Raw genomic sequence first — 19,101 nt, 5'->3', positions numbered from 1 at the left:
CATCACAAGCGAGACAGGGCTGTTCTCACTCTGATAAGAAACCTGCGTTGACAATGTAGGGCTGTTTTATTTAGCAGAGGTTTGTACATAAGGTAATTAACAACCAACAACAACAAAAAAACCCACAACTCCCCAAATCTCAACTCTATTCCCCTATTACCCTCACCAGTCTTAGGTTGTAATCCTATACCCACTTACTTGGGGGTAAGCCCAATTGAACTCAGTAGGACTTCTGAGTTGACACGTATAAGATTGCACTGTAAAATACTTTAGACTTTAAGTGAAATAAACCTTCTCCTTTGGGTATCTTTAGTGGTTACGGAATGGTATTGTGTGAGAGACTGTGAAGAGTTCTGATGTTGTAAGTGGATGGGCAATTTGTTTTAGCAGTAATGTAGGGAAGGAGCTGAAGGGGAATGACTTCCAGAGTGCGGGAGGGGGACCTCTTCAGTAAACCAAAATGCCACTAGCAGTCCCTGTAGTAGAAAAAGTTTTAAACTACTCATTTGACTATTCTGCGGTAGCTAGATTCCTGCTCTTAATGTATCTCTCTGAAATACATTTTGTATTTCATACGAAGCCAAATGCCATGTATAAACGAGTTTAATTGTACAAAAACGATTATATGACATTTAATATTGTTGGAAGTAACATCTGTTGTACAACCTCAGCCTCTTTGTCTAAAAAAAGTTTTGTGGTAGAACTTCCGTTGAAAGTGTTTGTAAAAATTTCCAAGTGAGTGACTTGGAAATGGGTCCTTCTTAAACCGTCATGTAAGTTTAAGACAAAAATACAACCTCAAGTTAAAAACCCTGTCTCCAGTTATGTGGCTATACTACTTTGCACCTTTCTAAATAACATCACTGGAATTTTACACCATTCTGAAAAGCATACTGGAATTTTCCAGCCAAGTTTATTTTGGTTTACTTATGAAACAAGAGGGGGGAAAAAGCCATTTCTTCCAAAGCAATTAAAATTAGTGCAAGCATAAAGGGTAGGAGTCCAATGAGCCCAATCAGCACAAGCCCTGTGCAACGGAGCTTCACCCTCTCCTTTTCAGTGCACTTCCAAGGGGTGATCGGGAGCAGAGTGCCGGGGGGGGGGGGAAGAAGAGGGAATTGTTCCATCTAACACTCCGAAATTCTTGCACTGATGGAACAGTCACCTTAAATTCCTCCCTCACTTGGCTTACGTATAATGCACTGTCAAGCATGGAAGTTAACGTGTCGTGGTCAAAAGCGGCCAGACTACAGCTGTGTCCGGATTTTGTTAAAGACACAGGAGATGCACTTATAAGCCACACGTCTGCTCTCAAAAAAGGCAGACTTTTTGCACCCCTGTGATTTACGGCGTCAGCACTGCAGCACACAAAATAGGGCACCATGCCCCTTTCTGCCAGCACAATGTCACAGCCTGCCTTGAGCCCCACCCTATTGTGGCAAAATGGCCCCATGCAAGCACCAAGGACTGCCACCAACTCCTTTATCTGGCATGCAGTATCGGCTCCTGGTCGGCAACTTACTTTCCTAGAAGGCTGCTTTGAGAAGGTAGGGGTGAACCTGCACCACATCCCTAATAAAGCTGCCTGCCAGCAAGCCCTGTTTACACTAACCACACCTTCTCCAGACCTCTTTTCTATCTAGATTGGAAAAGGAATTAAGCATCCTTAAAGGCCTAGATTTGGCCAAAGGCCTTCACATTTAGAGACTCTTGCTGCATACCTTTGGGGCCCACTGGAGGTATGGAAGCTAAGGCAATTCTGATGGCTGAGCTCTGGGCTCACCAAAGCTCAGCTCCTCCAGATCCATATGGTTCAAAGCAGAAGCTCCAAACTGCTTCATGCACACTTGCTGAATGCTGCTAACTTCTTGCAAAACCTCCTGTTACCTTCTTATACTTGCATATGAATGCACCTGTTTTGCCAAGGCTAACTTCCAAGGATTCCACCAGCACCAGTGAGCCAAAAGTCATCCTTTTATCACTGGTGTCTTCTCTCTCTGCCTCTTGAGTTGATAGGGGAACAGTCGTGGGGCCAATGCTGTTTCCTTTGGTGTTGCTGACTAACATCACGGTACTTTGTTTGCAAGGACTTGCAGGGATGCAGTTCTTAGTACCTAGACTGCTGGCAATGTCACCAGAGAGGCGCTTGTAGAGCTCTTGACTAAGTAGCAGCACAACAATCCCTCCACCACAAAGCACCCTGAAAGGGAACAACCAGAGGATAAGTTATTAATATCCTTGTGCAGCTACAATATTTATTAATTCAGCAGAAGACTTTTCAGTGTACAGAGGCTAACAATACGGCAGTCATGACAAATCTTAGAGATGTTTATTCTAAAATCACTCATGGCCTTTTAAAAGCAACTGAGGACTACTGGCAACATGATTTTTATCTCCCTGTTTTAAATTCTCAACTTCATCTAGTAGGTAACATGGCCACGTTGAAATGTGACTTTCCTTTGTTTAGCATGCAATACCATTAGCAGATCCCAATCTGCAGTAGCAGTTCTTGTGCCTCAGATATCAGCACGCACATACCTTTCGATTTCTTGAAAAACGTCCTGCAGTAAGATCATGTCTTTTGTTATTTTGAACTTCTTTCCAAAGGGGATGTCCGCAAGAACAACATCAATGCTTTCCGACTGAAATGGCAATGCTATGAGATATTTAGATATTTAAGCATGTGAAATGCTCAGCCATTATTCTCCTTTGCATATAATAACTCTAATTAGGGACTAACAGCTGACTACAAGGCATCACAAAGTATTTGATGCAGTCACAAATCATCGTTTCAATTACAATAAAGGAAATATAAAGCAATAAATTGATTTGTATAGTACTGCAGATACCCTTGCCAGCTCTTACCTGTCACAGAAGCTTTCAGTAACCCGATTTTATCCACTAGGCCTGCAGCTTTAATATTAGTGTAGGCTCCTCCTAATTGTGAATCACTTATGTCAGTCCCTAAATAATGCACATTCTGAAGAGAAAAAACAAACATTTACATCAGTTTTTTTAAATCCTCATAAATTATCAAAATAATCACTGAGAATTAGGCATACTAACACCACCAACTGCAGAATCACAAGCTAGAAGGAATCAGCAGTTTGTATTAGCATGGACGCCTAAGCTAAAAGTCAACATATTTTCTAGAGAGAAATTTTGGAACCTAATTTTCAGCCCCGCTACTGCACATTAGAGGTTCATTATTTACAGATTTGGCCACAAGAGACTGCAATGCCATCTGTGGCCAGACATCACACTTGCTGTTATGACGGAGCTTACAGGCCATTCGGTCGCTGCTTCTAGGAGGATTGTTCCTAGCCCACATGTAGGATCCAGTACAAGTGCACCAGGCTGTGGAGAAAAAAAGAAAGAAAAGCAAACACAACACTATTCCATCTGTCAAGACATTAGGAAATCTGTCTTCTGGTACAAAGATCTTATCTACCAAATTAAAGGAAGCAAGAAAGAAAGACTGAGCTTTACATGGTTAGGCTCCTCTGGTCAATGCTGTGGTCATTTAGAATAAACCACAAGAACAGACATGGAATACAGACGATGCTGTTGTGTTAACAAAGATGTGGGAAGCATGGATTGAAGTCCTGCCTTAGTTGCAGGATCAGTGGTCCACCTTGGGCAACTGACTATATCTGAACCCCATGCCCCTGTCTGTGAAATTGCTCTACAGTTCTCATATATTGCTAGCATCCATAGCAAGGGAATGGCAAAGCATTCTGCATAGTTGGGGCACTGTGTGAAATTAGTAAAAATGGAGCTATTGCAGCTGAAAGGCATGCTGTAAACTCATGTAGCCCAATCTACAAACATGCTTAAAAGTATCTGACCCAATAATACTTATATCTCGTTGCCTGTGGGGCACTGATGAATTATTTTCCATACGTTCATTAATAGTTCCTTTTCAGCAATCCTTAGAACAATGGTGTAGGGCAGGGCTGGCGAACTGGCGGCCCTCCAGCAGTTGAGGGAGTCCCATCTCCCACCAGCCCTGCCAGCATGGCCAATGGAGAGGGAAGGTGGTGTTGGGAGCCCAGAAACATCTGGAGGCTCATGGGTTCCCTGCTGCTGGTTTAGGGTATTCATTATGATTCCCATGATGCACCTGGGGGCTGGAGCCAAGCAGAAACAGCTCCAAACACAGCACCATTTTGTGTGTGTTCAGTCAGAAATTAAGTCTGCTTGAGTTCATTGGGGCTTACTCCCAAGTAAACAGGACGCTGACTGCCACCTTAGCCATTCCACGATTCTACACAAGCTCTCGCCTGCATTTAAAATACTTCCAGTGGCAAGATTCTGGTTACTGAGAATTGCTTGGTAACCACAGAGCAACTAAAACTCTACTTGGCTGATTACCTTGATTTCAGCAAGGGATGCCATAGCCCAAGCAACGGTAGATCGCAACCCAGCTGTTTTGATATATGATCTGCTTGCCAAGGGAAGTCTGCAAACAAAACACCATATTAAAATGTATCTCTCTCTCTCACACAGAATTCTAATATACTCAAACTCTAAAACTATGCGCTGTTGTTATTCCAAATAGGTAAGAAGTTTTTATCCCCAAATCTTCAAATTTGTGAATAAGCTGGTGGCAAATCTTGTTCAAGATACAGAGACAAATGACAATGAGCTATATTGTTGTTAAGTACTTAGGACTAGAATAGATGGGGAGATAGCCCCGAAGAACCAGTGGAAAATTGTCTAGATAAACAGATATACACACATGGGTACAGAGGAAGGAAAATAACTTTGCAAACAGCGGGACCAAAAGTCCATGATGAAATGCAAAAGACAGCAGTCACTGGTCACATTTAAACATCCCAGAACATTCTGGAGCTGACCTCACAAGTCACATACTTTAATTCAGAAGTCTTTTGAACTGAAATTGGAAAGATCTTTTCCACTAAAGTAATTGTCTCCCTTCTTATTGTCAGCAAGCACAACAGTTCCATCACAGTGACTGCTGCTATACCAGCCTGTTCTTATCTTGTATACATCTAATCAGGGCTCTGCAGAGAAATGCAACAAACTCACAGTTACTCCTTGCGTTTCATGGCAGTTTGGTCCTACTGCTTAGAATTTCTGCACTCTGCACCAGTGTATATGTATATTATTTTACTGCATCAGCCAACTGAGAATAACAGTCCACAGATCTGATTTAAGGGGGCAGTAATTCATAAAGCCTCATGCCACAATTAAAATGTCAAGTTTTTAAGGTGCCATGGGACTCTTTGTTGATTATATACAACAGGGAAACATAGTAACCCCTCAGAAATTTACTTCAATTAAAGGTGTCCTTTTGGACTATGAACTGTAGTTTTTAATGCAGTATTTACCTGAAAACAGGAATCCCAATCACAGAGTAAATGTCATTTAGATGTACAAAGATCTGAAAGGCAATGAAATCTTACAATGAAGAGTTACTTGCATTTCAGCTTTAGCTGATTTGAACTGATATATGGCGTGCTCTGGTCCATGGGGTCACGAAGAGTCGGACACGACTAAACCACTAAACAACAACAACATATATAAAATCTCGATGATATTTTCAATGATATTTTTTAAATTTAAACTAGCAAGCAATCTGATTCTCATACAAAAGTTATTATACTGGGGACTATCTGTATCAAATAGGTACACCTTGTGGGCAAAGGCAATCCCTGGAGTCCTCAGATTTGCACAGAATTTGCAGGTGTGCAGATCTGAGGTTGCACCATGGTGCATCTCTGTCAGTGCATATATTTATACTGGTCCTGAGGATTGAAGAACAGAGGAAGAATTGTGGAGAAGAACCCAATGCAGTGCTGAACTCTTCATTTGTTTCTGCCTGGCTAAGAGTGGCATTAGCTGTTTCAAAGACAGCACTGCACCATCCATGGAAATTTAGCACAGGGTTTTGACAGGAAGGCTGTAGGGCTGGGCTGTAAATTCTATAAGGAAAATATATATGAAAAATGTAAAAAAAAAAAAAAGCACTGCCACAAGCATGAACTATCAAGGTATCAGTTTTATAGTCTAAAATTTGTCTTTTATCTATTGATTCTACTACAGTTCATATTCAGTTTTTCATTCTATCCTTTGTTGATAATTGAAATGTCTGCTTATCCTGTTTCTTCTGGTTTAAGCCTGTTCTCTCTCTTTTTAATTTTTTTTGTTCATTTTTCTTTCTTTTTGCTTTAATCTTGATTCTCTTCACAGGCTTCCTTTATTGTTGCATTTCGTTTAAACTTCTGAGATTAAAGCATCTTCACAGATTTGCCCTCTTCCATATCTAATTTCTTTGCTTTCTTTCAATTCTCCTACTTGGCTCCTTAGTACTAAAACTCTGATTAAATCACCACTCCCTTGTGCAACTTCTTGCCTATGAGATTTCACTACTCCTTTGCAGACCTTTATGTATGTTACTCCCTTTTAGATATCCAGCTAGCATGCTCTTTATCCTTCTTTGAAGTTATTTAAAAACTCATTATTTTTGCTCTTTTGTCTTTGCTTATTGTTAGGTGAATTACAGAATAAGACTACAGTAATTTTTAAACAACTCTGGATGTTGCTGACCAGAAACTTTTATTAGGGATAATGGCAATGATAGTCCAGTAACATCCCTGCTTTTAAAAGGAATCAAAGGGGTTAATCTCACCCAGGTGGCAAAAGTTTCCCCTTTTAGAGTGCAGTGCTGCAGGTACAGATCTATGCATTCATTCCAGTATATTTTAAGTGAATTTATAAAATATAAAATTTGGACAGGGCTGCCATTCATAAATCAGAGAATCTCATAACTGCCAATTGGTTGGAGGTCTTCAGACATTAATCCAGAGACTGGTTATTGCAGAATCACTGTGTTCTATTAGTACCTTGCTGTGTTAAAAACCTCTTAAGGTACCTGGATCTTTCCATTGTTGGAGACAGCATACTGGGTTAGAAGGACACATTGGTTTGATTCCCAAAGCCTAATCTCAAAGGGACTTTGAGAGGAACTTCAGTGTACAAAGAAGTTCAACTCAGTCAGATCAAGACCTTTATCTGAGGAGCAAGAATCCACAGAGAATACCCACATTTCAATGTACAGTGGTACCTCGGGTTAAGTACTTAATTCGTTCCGGAGGTCCGTTCTTAACCTGAAACTGTTCTTAACTTGAAGCACCACTTTAGCTAATGGGGCCTCCCACTGCCGCTGTGCTGCAGGAGCACAATTTCTGTTCTCATCCTGAAGCAAAGTTCTTAACCTGAAGCACTATTTCTGGGTTAGCAGAGACTGTAACCTGAAGCGTATGTAACCTGAAGTGTATGTAACCCGAGGTACCACTGTATTAACTTTGTTACCTCTATGTCAGGATTTCTCAAATCTGCTTTCCATCCAAAATTCTTCATAAGAGCCGTTCCAATTATCCTCCCCATCTCCTGAAAAGACAAATCAGCAATGAGAGAGACCTGAGCATGTGGCATGACAAATTGTTCCTGAAACTTGAAATGGCCAGGAAGAAAAGAAGACGGGTTAGGCTGAGATCAGTGCAAGCTAATCTGGTGACTTCCATATCTTGTTATGTTAGAAACAGTTCCCATCACCCTTGACCATGGTGGCTGGGGCCAAAAGATCTTGCAGTCTCAACCTATGCATGCCTTCCTTGAAGCAACTCCCAAAAAGTTCTATGTAGCGTAGTCCACATTAAGGACTGAAATCTTGAAATGACACAATCCATAATTACTTGGAGGAAGCAATTATTTCATGGAATATTCTTCCAAACTGAAGACATTTTTGAAAAAGAGTTCAAAGAACAGAATTAATTGCTTCTTCCACGCTCTCATCAACATCTACTAAGAGCGTTCTGCTTTACAAGACAAGACGTTATTTTTGCTTGATAACCAAACCTTCAGAATAGCAGTCTTGAAATTTATCTCGAGTATGGATAATCAAGCGTAATTCAGCACTCCACACACACACACACCCTTTCCCAATTAATAGGAATTCCAAAAGATGGTACAGAAGACAGTCTGTAAAGCTCAGCTTGCTTTTAAAAATATTATTTAGGATGCAGAACGCTAATGATTCCTATACAGCCCACTCAAGCACTGCTATTTTTTCCTTATGCGTCTGCCATTCAGAAAACTTAATGACTACTGATTATGCATAACGAAGAAATAAACTCACAGCCGCCTGCATAATAATCTGGGCTGGCAGCACACAATCAAGAACATTTAACTATTTCATTAGCAGCCTGATGCTGTATGTTGGGATTGTGTTAAAAGAAGCTGCATGCATCTTGTTTGTAGATAAGAACATAAGAATAGCTCTGCTGGATTCCAACCAGTGGCCCATCTAGTCCCACATCCTGTTCTCACAGTGGCCAAAGAAATGCCCACAAACCTGAGCAGTAAATATTTTTGCAAGGGCTCCACTACAGCGGCAGGAAACTCTGAAGCTGATGCAACTGCTGCTCTTGCCAGATTTCTCTTGAGTAAGTTCAGGAGTCTTTCCCAAAAACGATCTGCCCGAAGACAAGCCGTTGTTGTTATGAACCTCGGAGGTGTTACAGCTCTGTTGGTTTTCTATTTGAGTTTCACCAGAAACTGTCTCCGCTATTAGTTCTCTCTTCTGTTTTTTATTTTGGATGCTGCCCTCCTCTTCCAGCTTCCGTTTCTGGGAGTCTGGATGTTCCTCACACCTGTTTTCTTCTTTCACCTCCTGGCAATGAAGACTTCTCCAAAGAGTAACCATATCCAGCCAGTGCCTGGGAGTCTCATTTACAAGTTTTTGAATGTCATGAATTACTCTGCCTGAAAGAAATGAAGAATCTAAACTCATGTAACCTTTAGCACATAAATAGCACATAACAATAAACTGTATATTTTGAAGTATTAGAATATATTCCAAGGACTGTTTTCTTAGGGGGTGAGGGAACGCAATACTTTTCTCTCCCAGGACACATGCTTCCTCCCCATCTTATCTAATCCGCCAGACTTTGCCTAGCAAGCCACTTTCCTCCTTCCTGGGCCTGGTATACTAAGACCTAAGAACCAAACCTAAGAACCAGAAAGCCACTAAGCTGCCTTAATCAGCTGGAGAGCTTGTGTTCAAGAGAAACATTCAAGCAAGCTTAGATTGCAATTCTACACCCAAATACACAGGAATAAGTCCCGTTGAAATTCTGTGTGACTTCCTTTGGGGTAAACATAGCTAGGACTGTGCTATTATTTTTAAGTAGGTGTTAAACTTGTATGAAGCCTATGGTTATGTTTTAGCTATTCAGAGAACCAATGAATGTTTTCATTCCTGCTTTTGACTAAAATAATAAGGGCTTTCTTACTTCTTAATTAAGCAAATAACACTGAAAGCTATCAAATCACTGTTTTCTGTTTTCAAAAAAGGGGATCTATTCCTCAAACACCAGCTGCATGGGATCCTGGAGATGTGTCAAGGTGTGATGATGATGGTATACTAGTTCATACACCTTGATGAACATACAGCTCAGACTCTAGAATCCCACATGTACGCCTGTGTAGATCTAATGCTCCCATGTGGTTGCCTAAATGTTCATGAGCAATAGGGGCTAAACAAGCAAGGTAAAAGGAAAGGAGGCTTACACTTCCCTAGACCAGAGTTTTCCAAAGCATGTGTCACAGCATGTTAGTGTGTCAGCTGCAGTGTGCAGGTGTGTTGTGTGAACTCTCCCTGCACTGCTCCCGGGGCTGGAAAGAAGGGCTTAGTTTAACCTCCCGTTTGCTAGTAAAACTGAATTACTGTGACGCAAAATGATAAATGTCTAAAAAGTGTGCCACCAGCAGGAAACGTTTCGAAAGCTCTGCCCTAGACCTTCAACACAATTTTTATTCAAAATGGGGTTGAAAGGGAGAGGGGAGCAGGGACTTGCTATGATAGGCCCCTTTCAATTTCCCTATTTATTAAATAACCTAGACAGCATCTTAAAAAGCAGAGACATCACCTTGCCAACAAAGGTCCTTATAGTTAAAGCCATGGTTTTCCCAGTAGTGATGTATGGAAGTGAGAGCTGGACCATAAAGAAGGCTGATCGTCGAAGAATTGATGCTTTTGAATTATGGTGCTGGAGGAGACTCTTGAGAGTCCCATGGACTGCAAGAAGATCAAACCTATCCATTCTTAAGGAAATCAGCCCTGAGTGCTCACTGGAAGGACAGATCGTGAAGCTTAGGCTCCAATACTTTGGCCACCTCATGAGAAGAGAAGACTCCCTGGAAAAGACCCTGATGTTGGGAAAGATGGATGGCACAAGGAGAAGGGGATGACAGAGGACGAGGTGGTTGGACAGTGTTCTCGAAGCTACCAGCATGAATTTGACCAAACTGCGGGAGGCAGTGGAAGACAGTAGTGCCTGGTGTGCTCTGGTCCATGGGGTCAGGATGAGTTGGACACGACTCAATGACTAAACAACAACAACAACAATTTATTGAATACGCATCTCGTCCTTATTCCAACAAGCGCCGAGCAGCATCTTAAATTTTACAACAACCCACTTAGGTAAGTGAGGTCTTGAGATAGTGTCTACCTATCCAAGTACACCAAATGAGGAGCATAGCCAGAGAGATGTCTTGGCTAGAGAGTTAGTTCCTTTGGGGCCCTCTGCAGCTTGCATGCTGAAGACAGAGGAAGCCCCTGGCAGCTCCTTCCTACCACCTCCTGGAGCTGCTGTGATGGCCATGTTGCCTGTGAGCTGGCTCAGTACCATATCTGCCTACAGTGTTGCAACAGCAGCAGCCAAGAACCTGAGCTCCCAGCGAAGCACACTGGGAAAGCCCCTCTAGATGATGCCCCCCAAGAATCCTCACCCAAGATCCAGCATATGCCAAGGACCTGTCTGACCTCAATGATCTGCTTAAGAGAACCCTCAGGAGCCAGAATATGGGTCTGTGGTGCTGATGACTGTGATGGTGCTATTAGCACCACCAGCAACCTGTAACTTGCCATGTAACGTGCTGTTCACTTGGGATGAATAGCAGCTGAAGCTGGATGAGCACCTGAAAGGCAAGCTGTATCTGCCCAACAAATGTACACTCTGGGTTTGTCCCACCGCTTTCTCCCAGGAAGACACAAGGTTACCACTGAATTGGACCAAGCGGCAATAAGGTTTGCCATTTGGTCCAATTCAGTGGTAAAAAGTGTGTTTAAAGAAGAGGGAAAAGCAGAGCATGGAAGAGCAGAATAACTGAAAATGTGATTTTTTTTTTTGGACAGACCTTAGATGGAAAACAGTCCCGGTCCACAAAATTCACTGAACGGACAGATTTAACAGTTTTTAATATTGCTTGTTGTGTTTACTTTCTCGGTTATAACCTGCCTCGAGGTCTACAGATAAAGGGCAAGGTGCAAGCTGTGAAAAATAAATAGCTGAGCAGGAATTTGAACGACCGCTTACCACATTGAACCCGGAAGCTACTCAGCACTGACTCCTTTTAACAAAGAGGCAGGAAGGTTATAGGGTAGCCTTTCTCGCTGTGGAAGGTTACAGGAGATAGGCCTGCACGAGGCAAACCCACAAGACTACAGTAAAAAAAATAAATTACCTTTATTTCTAGAGATGGAAAGTGGAGGATATTTATTCAGCAGCAAAAACAACCGCTCCGCAGACTTCAGCTCCTTCAGCATACTCAGCTCTGCGCTGGTGGTGAAGAAGACTTTTCCTGATACATATTCCACCTTGACAGAGAATGTACACTGATTATATAGTAAATCTGAAAATGGCATTGCCCATAAATGATTTGTTTATTATGATTTAGCTGGTTGATTTATACCCTGCTCTTCTACTTTAGTCCTCAAAGCAGATCACAACACTAATAAAATGGGCTGAAATGAGCATGATATTTGAAAATGGGATTTGAAACCACAGTGGACCTTTGCTTAGCCTTGCAAATGTGCCAGCCGTTTTATTGTTACACCACTTTCCCAGGGAAGTTTGCCTGCAGCCTTCATTATACACCTTTAGGCGCCTGGCAAAAACGTTCCTTTTTAACCAGGCCTTTGGTTGATCTGATTGACATACTATGCCAGGAGTCGGCAAATTTTTTCAGCAGGGGGCTGGTCCACCCTCCCTCGGACCTTGTGGGGGGCTGGACTATATTTTTTGGGGGGGAAGAACGAATTCCTATGCACCACAAATAACCCAGAGATGCATTTTAAATAAATAAAAGGACACATTCTACTCATGTCAAAACATGCTGATTCCCAGACCGTCTGCGGGCCGCATTGAGAAGGCGACTGGGCCGGATCCAGCCCCCGGACCTTAGTTTGCCTAACCATGTCCTATGCCCTTTTAAAATGTGTTTTTTTTTTTGTGGGGGCAGGGACTATTGGGTTGTTGTTTTTATTTTTATTATGTATTTTGTGGTTTTATATCTTGATTTTATTCTGTGAACCGCCCTGAGATCCCCAGGTATAGAGCGGTATATAAATTAATAACAACAAAACAACAACAACAACAATAATAATGATTACACTTAACGCACACCCAGAATGCATGCGACAGTTCCCAAAGGATCACAGCAGGAACCACAGTTGCCCCTCACAGAGCTAGAATCCCCAGCACTCTTAAACTACAGTTCCCAGGATTCTTCTGTGGTTTGGGGTGCGCGGAGAACTAGCCATGTGCTTTCAATGCGTCCTCAACCCTGTTTCGTGGGCAACGCCCCCACTGACCATGGAGGGTGTGGGGAGCTCTCCTTTCTGAGCAACCAGGGAGAGGGGCTCCAGAAGGGAGAGGCCATGCACATGGCCGGATTTGAGGAGGCCCTCAGCTACTGAAGGTAATGGGGCCCTTTCTATGTCCAGCTGTCCTTTGTCAACAACAAATTGCCACTGTTTTTTGTGTTGAATATATGCTATATGGCAATTTATGGACCTAATAGGTATCTAAAGCCATTTGCACATAACAAAATATGTATTTTATCAAAGTAATTGTTGAGCTGAAATACAATTAAGAAGTATATTAATAGTGAAATACAATTAAGAACAAGTATATTAATACGGTGGACGCTCGGGTTGCGAAAGTGATCCGTGCGGGATGCACATTCGCAACCCACAGCGTTTGCAACTCACAGCGGCGCATCTGCACACATGCGGGTTGCGATTCGGTGTTTCTGCGCACGTGCAAAGCGCGATTTAGCGCTTCTGCGCATGTGCAACCGCCAAAACCCGGAAGTAACCCGTTCTGGTACTTACGGGTTTCAGCGGATGCGTAACCCAAAAAAACGCAACCTGAAGCGCCTGTAACCCGAAATATGACTGTAGTGAAATGATTATTAAGCTCTAACTTAAAATGATGTAGGTTTTATTTTATTTGCTTTTTTATCTTATATTTTGGAAATGTACATCTAGTTTTTTTACCTTTACATTTTTTGGCCCCCCCCCCAAGAGAGTGGGGCCACGAGCTATATCTTGTTTAGCTTATACGTCAATCCGGCACTGGCCGTGCAGACGAAGCAACCTAACCCCGGGTCAGCTCGCTCGTCTGCACCGCCTTCCCGAAGTGACAAAGGGAGAGCGTTTAGCCACCCATCCTCCTCTCCGCCGGCAAGGAGGCGGAGCGAGGCTGTCGGTCCAAAGGGATTCGCCGGACTTTCCTCGCAGCCCGGCCGGAGGGCCTCACCTGCGCGGCGTCCAGCCGAGTCCGCACCTCCCTCAGCAGGAAAGACTCCATCCCGCGGCCCGCCGTGCAGAAATATCGCGCGGGGAGGCCGGCGCGGCAGCAGGGCCCTTTCGGCGGAGGCTGCCCGGCCTCGTCAGCCATCGCGGCCCCGCCGAGAGCCCGCCTTCTTCCGCCCAGGCGCCGGGAGCCGTTTGCCTCCTACAGGCCAGAGGCGAGGAAGGCCGCCGGGGCTCTCCTTTGCCGCTTCGCTTCCTCGGGGAAGGGGGGAGAAGTCCCCGCCTTGTCTGGTTTCCGGCTTCGACCTTCGCATCCCTTCCCAGAGGAGGCGGTGGCTCCGCCATGTTTTCCCCTCTGGGGTGGAAGGAGCCTTGGCCGCCCTTCACTTTGAATTAGGGTCCCCCGAGGGTCATCTAGCCCAACCCCCGGCGATGCAGGAATCTCTGCTGAGAGCACCCTTGACAGATGGCCAGCCAAGCTCTGCTTAAAACCCACCAAGGAGTCAAAACAGCTCTTACCGTCAGAAAGTTCTTCCCGATGTTGGGTCGGAACCTCCTTTCTTGTAACTGGAAGCCATGAGTTCGAGTTCTGCCCTCCAGAGCAGGAGAAAAGAAGCTTGTTCCCTCTTCCAGGGGATATTTGAAGATGGCTATCATATCTCCTCTCAGTCTCCTCTTTTGAAAGCTCCTTCATAAGGCTGGGTTTCCAGATCATCTCAGTTGCCCTCCTCTGCACATGTCCCAGCTTTTCAATAGCCTTATTAAATTTGGGCGCCCAGAACAGGACACAGTATTGCAGGTGTGGTCTGACCAAGGCAGAATAGATGGGGACTATGACTTCCTTTGATCCATACCCACCACTATTCGCTTCTTTGGGGCTATTTTTTTAAAAAAAGAGCTTTAGAAAGTGCAGCCTTTATTTATCTGTTTGCTGCGTTTATATCCCACCGTTTTTCTCCAAGCAGCTCAGGGCAGAAAACATGGTTTTCTTAATCCTCGTTTAATCCTCCCCCACCAACCCTGTGAGGTAGGTTAGGCTGAGAGGCAGCAGCTGGCCCCCAAAGGTCACCCCGTGAGCTTTGTAGCCCAGTTAGGATTTGAACCCTGGTCATAGTCTACTCTAACCACTGTGCCATGCTGCCATCCTATGCATGCCTACGCAGAAGTCCTGAGTTCCATAGAGTTCAATGCAGAACTGAAAGACACTGCCAGCTGGTGGGTGGCTAGCTTAGTACTGTACTGGTTCAGAAAGGTTTTGTGCTGCACTTAAAAGTCATTACTTCCCCCAAAGGATCTTGGGAGATGTAGTTTATTAAGGGAGCCAAAAGTTGTTAGGAGACGTGGTTCCTCTCACAGAGCTATTCTCACAGAATATTCATACTGATTAAAATTATTTGGAGGACCAGTTATTCCTGAATAATAAAAAGGATAAAGAAAGCATAAACATAACACATAGGTATTGGATAGTCAGGCTGATTGATTCTCTAGTTGCAGAGGTTTACTGGCCACCCCTGTTGGCATGGTGACAGCCTGGGCAGCATTCAAACATGGACATTCTGATGTCACGCATGATGTCATAAACGGGTTATGCTCAAACGTCTTGGCAGAGTTAGAAGCAGTTAACAGTCAGCCCATGTCTGAACTCTGGCAAGGTGGATCAACATGGTAGGTAATACTTAAATATTGGGGCTATATTCACTTTTATGATAGGGGAAGTGCTTGGGAATGAGTAGAGCTTATCTGACACTGCCCCCTACCCAGTAAAATTACCACATTTTTCGCACTATAAGACACACCAGACCACAAGACGCACCTAGTTTTCGGAGGAGGAAAACAAGAAAAAAATATTCTGAATCTCAGAAGCCAGAACAGTAAGAGGGATTGCTGCGCAGTGAAAGCAGCAATCCCTCTTGCTGTTCTGGCTTCTGGGATAGCTGCGCAGTCTGCATTCACTCCATAAGAAGCACACACATTTCCCCTTACTTTTTAGGAGGGAAAAAGTGAGTCTTATAGAGCAAAAAATATGGTAATTGATGAACCAACAACCTCTACCTAGGAAAGGCCAAAGAAACTTGAAAGAATAATCCAGAGATAACTGAACATTTCAAAAGGGGTTTGAATTATAAAAATGCTATAAACTGATGAAAGGGGTTGGGGGGAGGGTTGGAGGTGAATTTATTGAATAACTTTGGATCATTCATTGGAATCGTACATTGAGATCTATTAGAACTAACTTCTGCAAGCAGGCTTCCAGCTACGCACAACTATTAGGCATAGGGCAGGAGAGCAAAAATAAAATTTGCTGGAGATTCCTGCATTGATAGCTCTGTAGTTGGAGGGATTTATAGTCCTGACCCCTTGCTGTTGGCACGGAGACAACCGGAGCTGAAGGCAAACATAACATTCTGCTGTCATGAATGATGTCACAGACAGCATAAGCTCAAAATTCTTGGCAGTTGACAACAGAGAGTTAACAGACAGACCAAATTTGAACTCTGGCAAGATGGATATTTGTAACCGGTGATGAATTTATTTGTGGGGAAGGGGTGTCTATTAATCTACAAACCCCTCCAGTCTAATCAGTACCTTCCCCATCTAAGTGTCACAAATCAAAAGCTGCTATACCATTTTGCAACTGCTATAAAAAATATCTGTGAATGTTCTAGTATGCGTGTGCATGGGAACCTCCATTAAATCAAAGCCATTCAAGCACAGGAGTGTGGAAATATACAGTCTCTCTTTGAGGCAGAATGTTGGAAGATTCAGGACTGATAAAAGTGTGGAACTCACCACCACAGAAGGCAGTGACCAAATGGGATGGTTTTAAAAGACGACGAGATAAATCAGGCATAGGCAAACTTGGGCCTCCAGATGTTTTGGGACTACAACTCCCATCATCCCTAGCGAACAGGCCCAGTGATCAGGGATGATGGGAGTTGTAGTCCCAAAATATCTGGAGGGCTGAGTTTGCCTATGTCTGAGATAAATAAATGGAAGTTAAGGCTATATGTGGCTACTAGCTGTGGCTACCACCCAGGAGGACTCCCCTGCTGAGCGCCTGAGGGTCCCAGGCCTGCCCTCACCACCTGGCTCAGGGCGGGGCCAGGTGGGCTCTATAAAGGACTGCTGCCGTTGGGCAGAGAGGGCTCTATTTTGTTGTGTTTTTTGTTTAAATTGCTGCTATTTTTTACCTATGTCATTTTAAACTGATATTAATGCTGTATTAGTTTTAGATTTTGATTTATGTGGAAATTGTTTCCCATTTGGTTGTGCATTTTTGGATGTGGTTCATTTATTGTTTATGATTTTTGTAATTATGTAAATCTTGTTATGCTGTAAGCTGTCTTGAGCATTGTTTTTTTAACTGTGGAAAGGCGGCATACAAATAAAAATGATGATGATGATGATGATGATGATGATGATAGCAATGCTCTGGAAACTGCAGGAGGGGAGAGTAATCTCGTTCTCAGTTCCTGCTTGTGTGCTTCCAATAGGAATCTGGTTGGCTGCTGCGAGGACAGGATGCTGGGCTGGATGGACCATTGGCCTGATCCAGCCAGCTCTTCTTATGTTCTTACATTCCCTTTACTTGAAAGAATGAGGAAGGCATTCCAGGCTGGAGGACTTTGAGCACATAGGAACACAAGACCACCAGACTGAGGAAAACGAATTGAAAACGAATAAGCAATGTATATTCATTTCATCTGATCGCTAGAGGGCAGTGTTGGCATTTGAATGGTGGATTTATCTCTGCTGGTTGACAGAACTTGAGCAAAAATGGTTCCCTATCAGGATTTCTGATCTGTTTGAATAATTTGGCACCACAGCAATCTTCTGATTTTCAGAGAGCTGGGTGAAATCTGTATAAAATCAGCAGATGAATGAGGCTTATATTCTGTTTAACACTTCAGGTCCTGATTCCTGACCTAGATTGGGTTGACTACCAGAATGCACTTTCATTCTCTGCGACCTTTCGATTTTGTTTTAACTGGTAATTCATTTTCTTTCCTTTCAGAAAGATGGCAACGAAAGTGCAATGCCTCTTGTGTTTATGAACCAGTATGGATTACCTGCAACTAAAAATTACGAATTCTATCGAGGGATTTTAAGCGATATTGCTTCCTTGCTGAAACTAGAAATTAGAACATTTTTAAAACTCTAGATCAGAGGTGAGTAGCCTTCAAGGTTGTGGGATCTGCTTTTCTTTTGTCTAGAACCCCAAGGTTCTAATAGCAGCCAAGTGCAAGATAAAATGAAAGAACAGGAAACCTCTTCAGCCAGGTAAGTGTCTTCAGTACTAGAACTGAGCTCACAGTCCTTTCACACACAAAAATCCAGACCCAGTTTCCCTATACACTTTCTTTGTTTCAGCAGCCTAATTTGGGGTGGGGTAGATTTTGTCAAGCAACAAAAAGTCAGAAATCCTTATTTACTGTAAATCAGCCAGAGATGTTCAAATAGATCTCAAACTACTTTCTGACCACCCCTGTTCTAAATCTGTAATCTGCCTTACAACAAAAGCTCATGACAGGTAAAAGGTAAAGGGACCCCTGACCATTAGGTCCAGTCGTGACCGACTCTGGGCTTGCGTGCTCATCTCGCTCTATAGGCCGAGGGAGCCGGCGTTTGTCCACAGACAGCTTCCGGGTCATGTGGCCAGCATGACTAAGCCGCTTCTGGTGAACCAGAGCAGCGCACGGAAACACCGTTTACCTTCCCGCCGGAGCAGTACCTATTTATCTACTTGCACTTTGACGTGCTTTCGGACTGCTAGGTTGGCAGGAGCAGGGACTGAGTAGCGGGAGCTCACCCCGTCGCGGGGATTCGAACTACAGACCTTCTGATCGGCAAGCCCTAGGCTCTGTGGTTTAACCCACAGCGGCACAATGACAGGTAGCAGTTAGTAAACATTTTTTTAAAAAAGGATACCTGCCCTTAATGAGACTCAGGAGTTGCCTGCACTCTGAGCTACAAGGGAGTTTTTATTTATTGATTTAACCCATGATCTTTATTTGACTCTTTAAGAGGTTCTCACAGCAGTGGCTTTAAATGACTCTGCATAGTCTAGTGTGCTGGCAGAGACAAGGCATGCTGAGTAAATTTAGGGTCACAGGAAGTTGTCTTATACAAAGACATACGCTTAACCTAATTTGATACTGTCTATGGTGCACCCATTGACTCTAGAGTGGCAGAGACTGGGACCTCTTGTAGGCAAAATATATGTACTTCCACTATGCTGGGACCCAGCTAGAACAGTTGAGGCCCACTAAGCTGCCTTCATTTTGTGCTGAGTTCTCAAGAAGCTTGGAAGTGGCAAGAAAGGGGCTATTTCTGATGTTTCCAGGGAGCCTGCTGCAAAGGAAGCAAAGCCAGCCCTACCCTAATAATAATAATAATAATAATAATAATAATAATAATAATAATAATTTATTATTTGTACCCCACCCATCTGGCTGGGTTTCCCCAGCCACTCT

General features: G+C 43.4%; 1 protein-coding gene and 1 long non-coding RNA gene across 3 annotated transcripts; one reads left to right on the top strand and one right to left on the bottom strand.

Annotated features, from left to right (window-relative positions):
* Positions 1–47: 47 nt before the first annotated feature.
* Positions 48–15,100, bottom strand: THUMPD2 (THUMP domain 2 tRNA and snRNA guanosine methyltransferase). 2 transcript variants are annotated; one of them, XM_083605279.1, is made up of 11 exons: positions 14,576–15,100; positions 14,147–14,433; positions 11,554–11,686; positions 8,381–8,790; positions 7,339–7,416; positions 5,355–5,407; positions 4,375–4,462; positions 3,286–3,357; positions 2,866–2,980; positions 2,539–2,656; positions 48–2,200 (listed from the first exon to the last, which is right to left on the bottom strand). In XM_083605279.1, the coding sequence occupies exons 2-11, from the start codon at positions 14,282–14,284 to the stop codon at positions 1,861–1,863; spliced, it is 1,545 nt and encodes a 514-aa protein (XP_083461405.1). In that variant the 5' UTR covers positions 14,285–14,433; positions 14,576–15,100; the 3' UTR covers positions 48–1,860. The 2 variants fall into 2 exon arrangements, with proteins under 2 accessions (XP_083461405.1, XP_083461404.1); XM_083605278.1 differs by lacking the exons at positions 14,147–14,433; positions 14,576–15,100 and adding an exon at positions 13,632–14,031.
* A 121-nt stretch (positions 15,101–15,221) lies between these two features.
* Positions 15,222–17,357, top strand: LOC310758856. Its single transcript, XR_014546015.1, has 2 exons — positions 15,222–15,296; positions 17,122–17,357. It is a non-coding gene; the product is annotated as an uncharacterized lncRNA (long non-coding RNA).
* The last annotated feature ends 1,744 nt before the right edge of the window (positions 17,358–19,101 follow it).

The sequence above is a fragment of the Podarcis filfolensis genome, assembly GCF_964270895.1.
Source record: "Podarcis filfolensis genome assembly, chromosome: 3".
Classification (NCBI taxonomy): Eukaryota; Metazoa; Chordata; class Lepidosauria; order Squamata; family Lacertidae; genus Podarcis; species Podarcis filfolensis.
The sequence above is the reverse complement of the archived record's forward strand: the minus strand, read 5'-3'. Positions and strand labels throughout refer to the sequence as shown.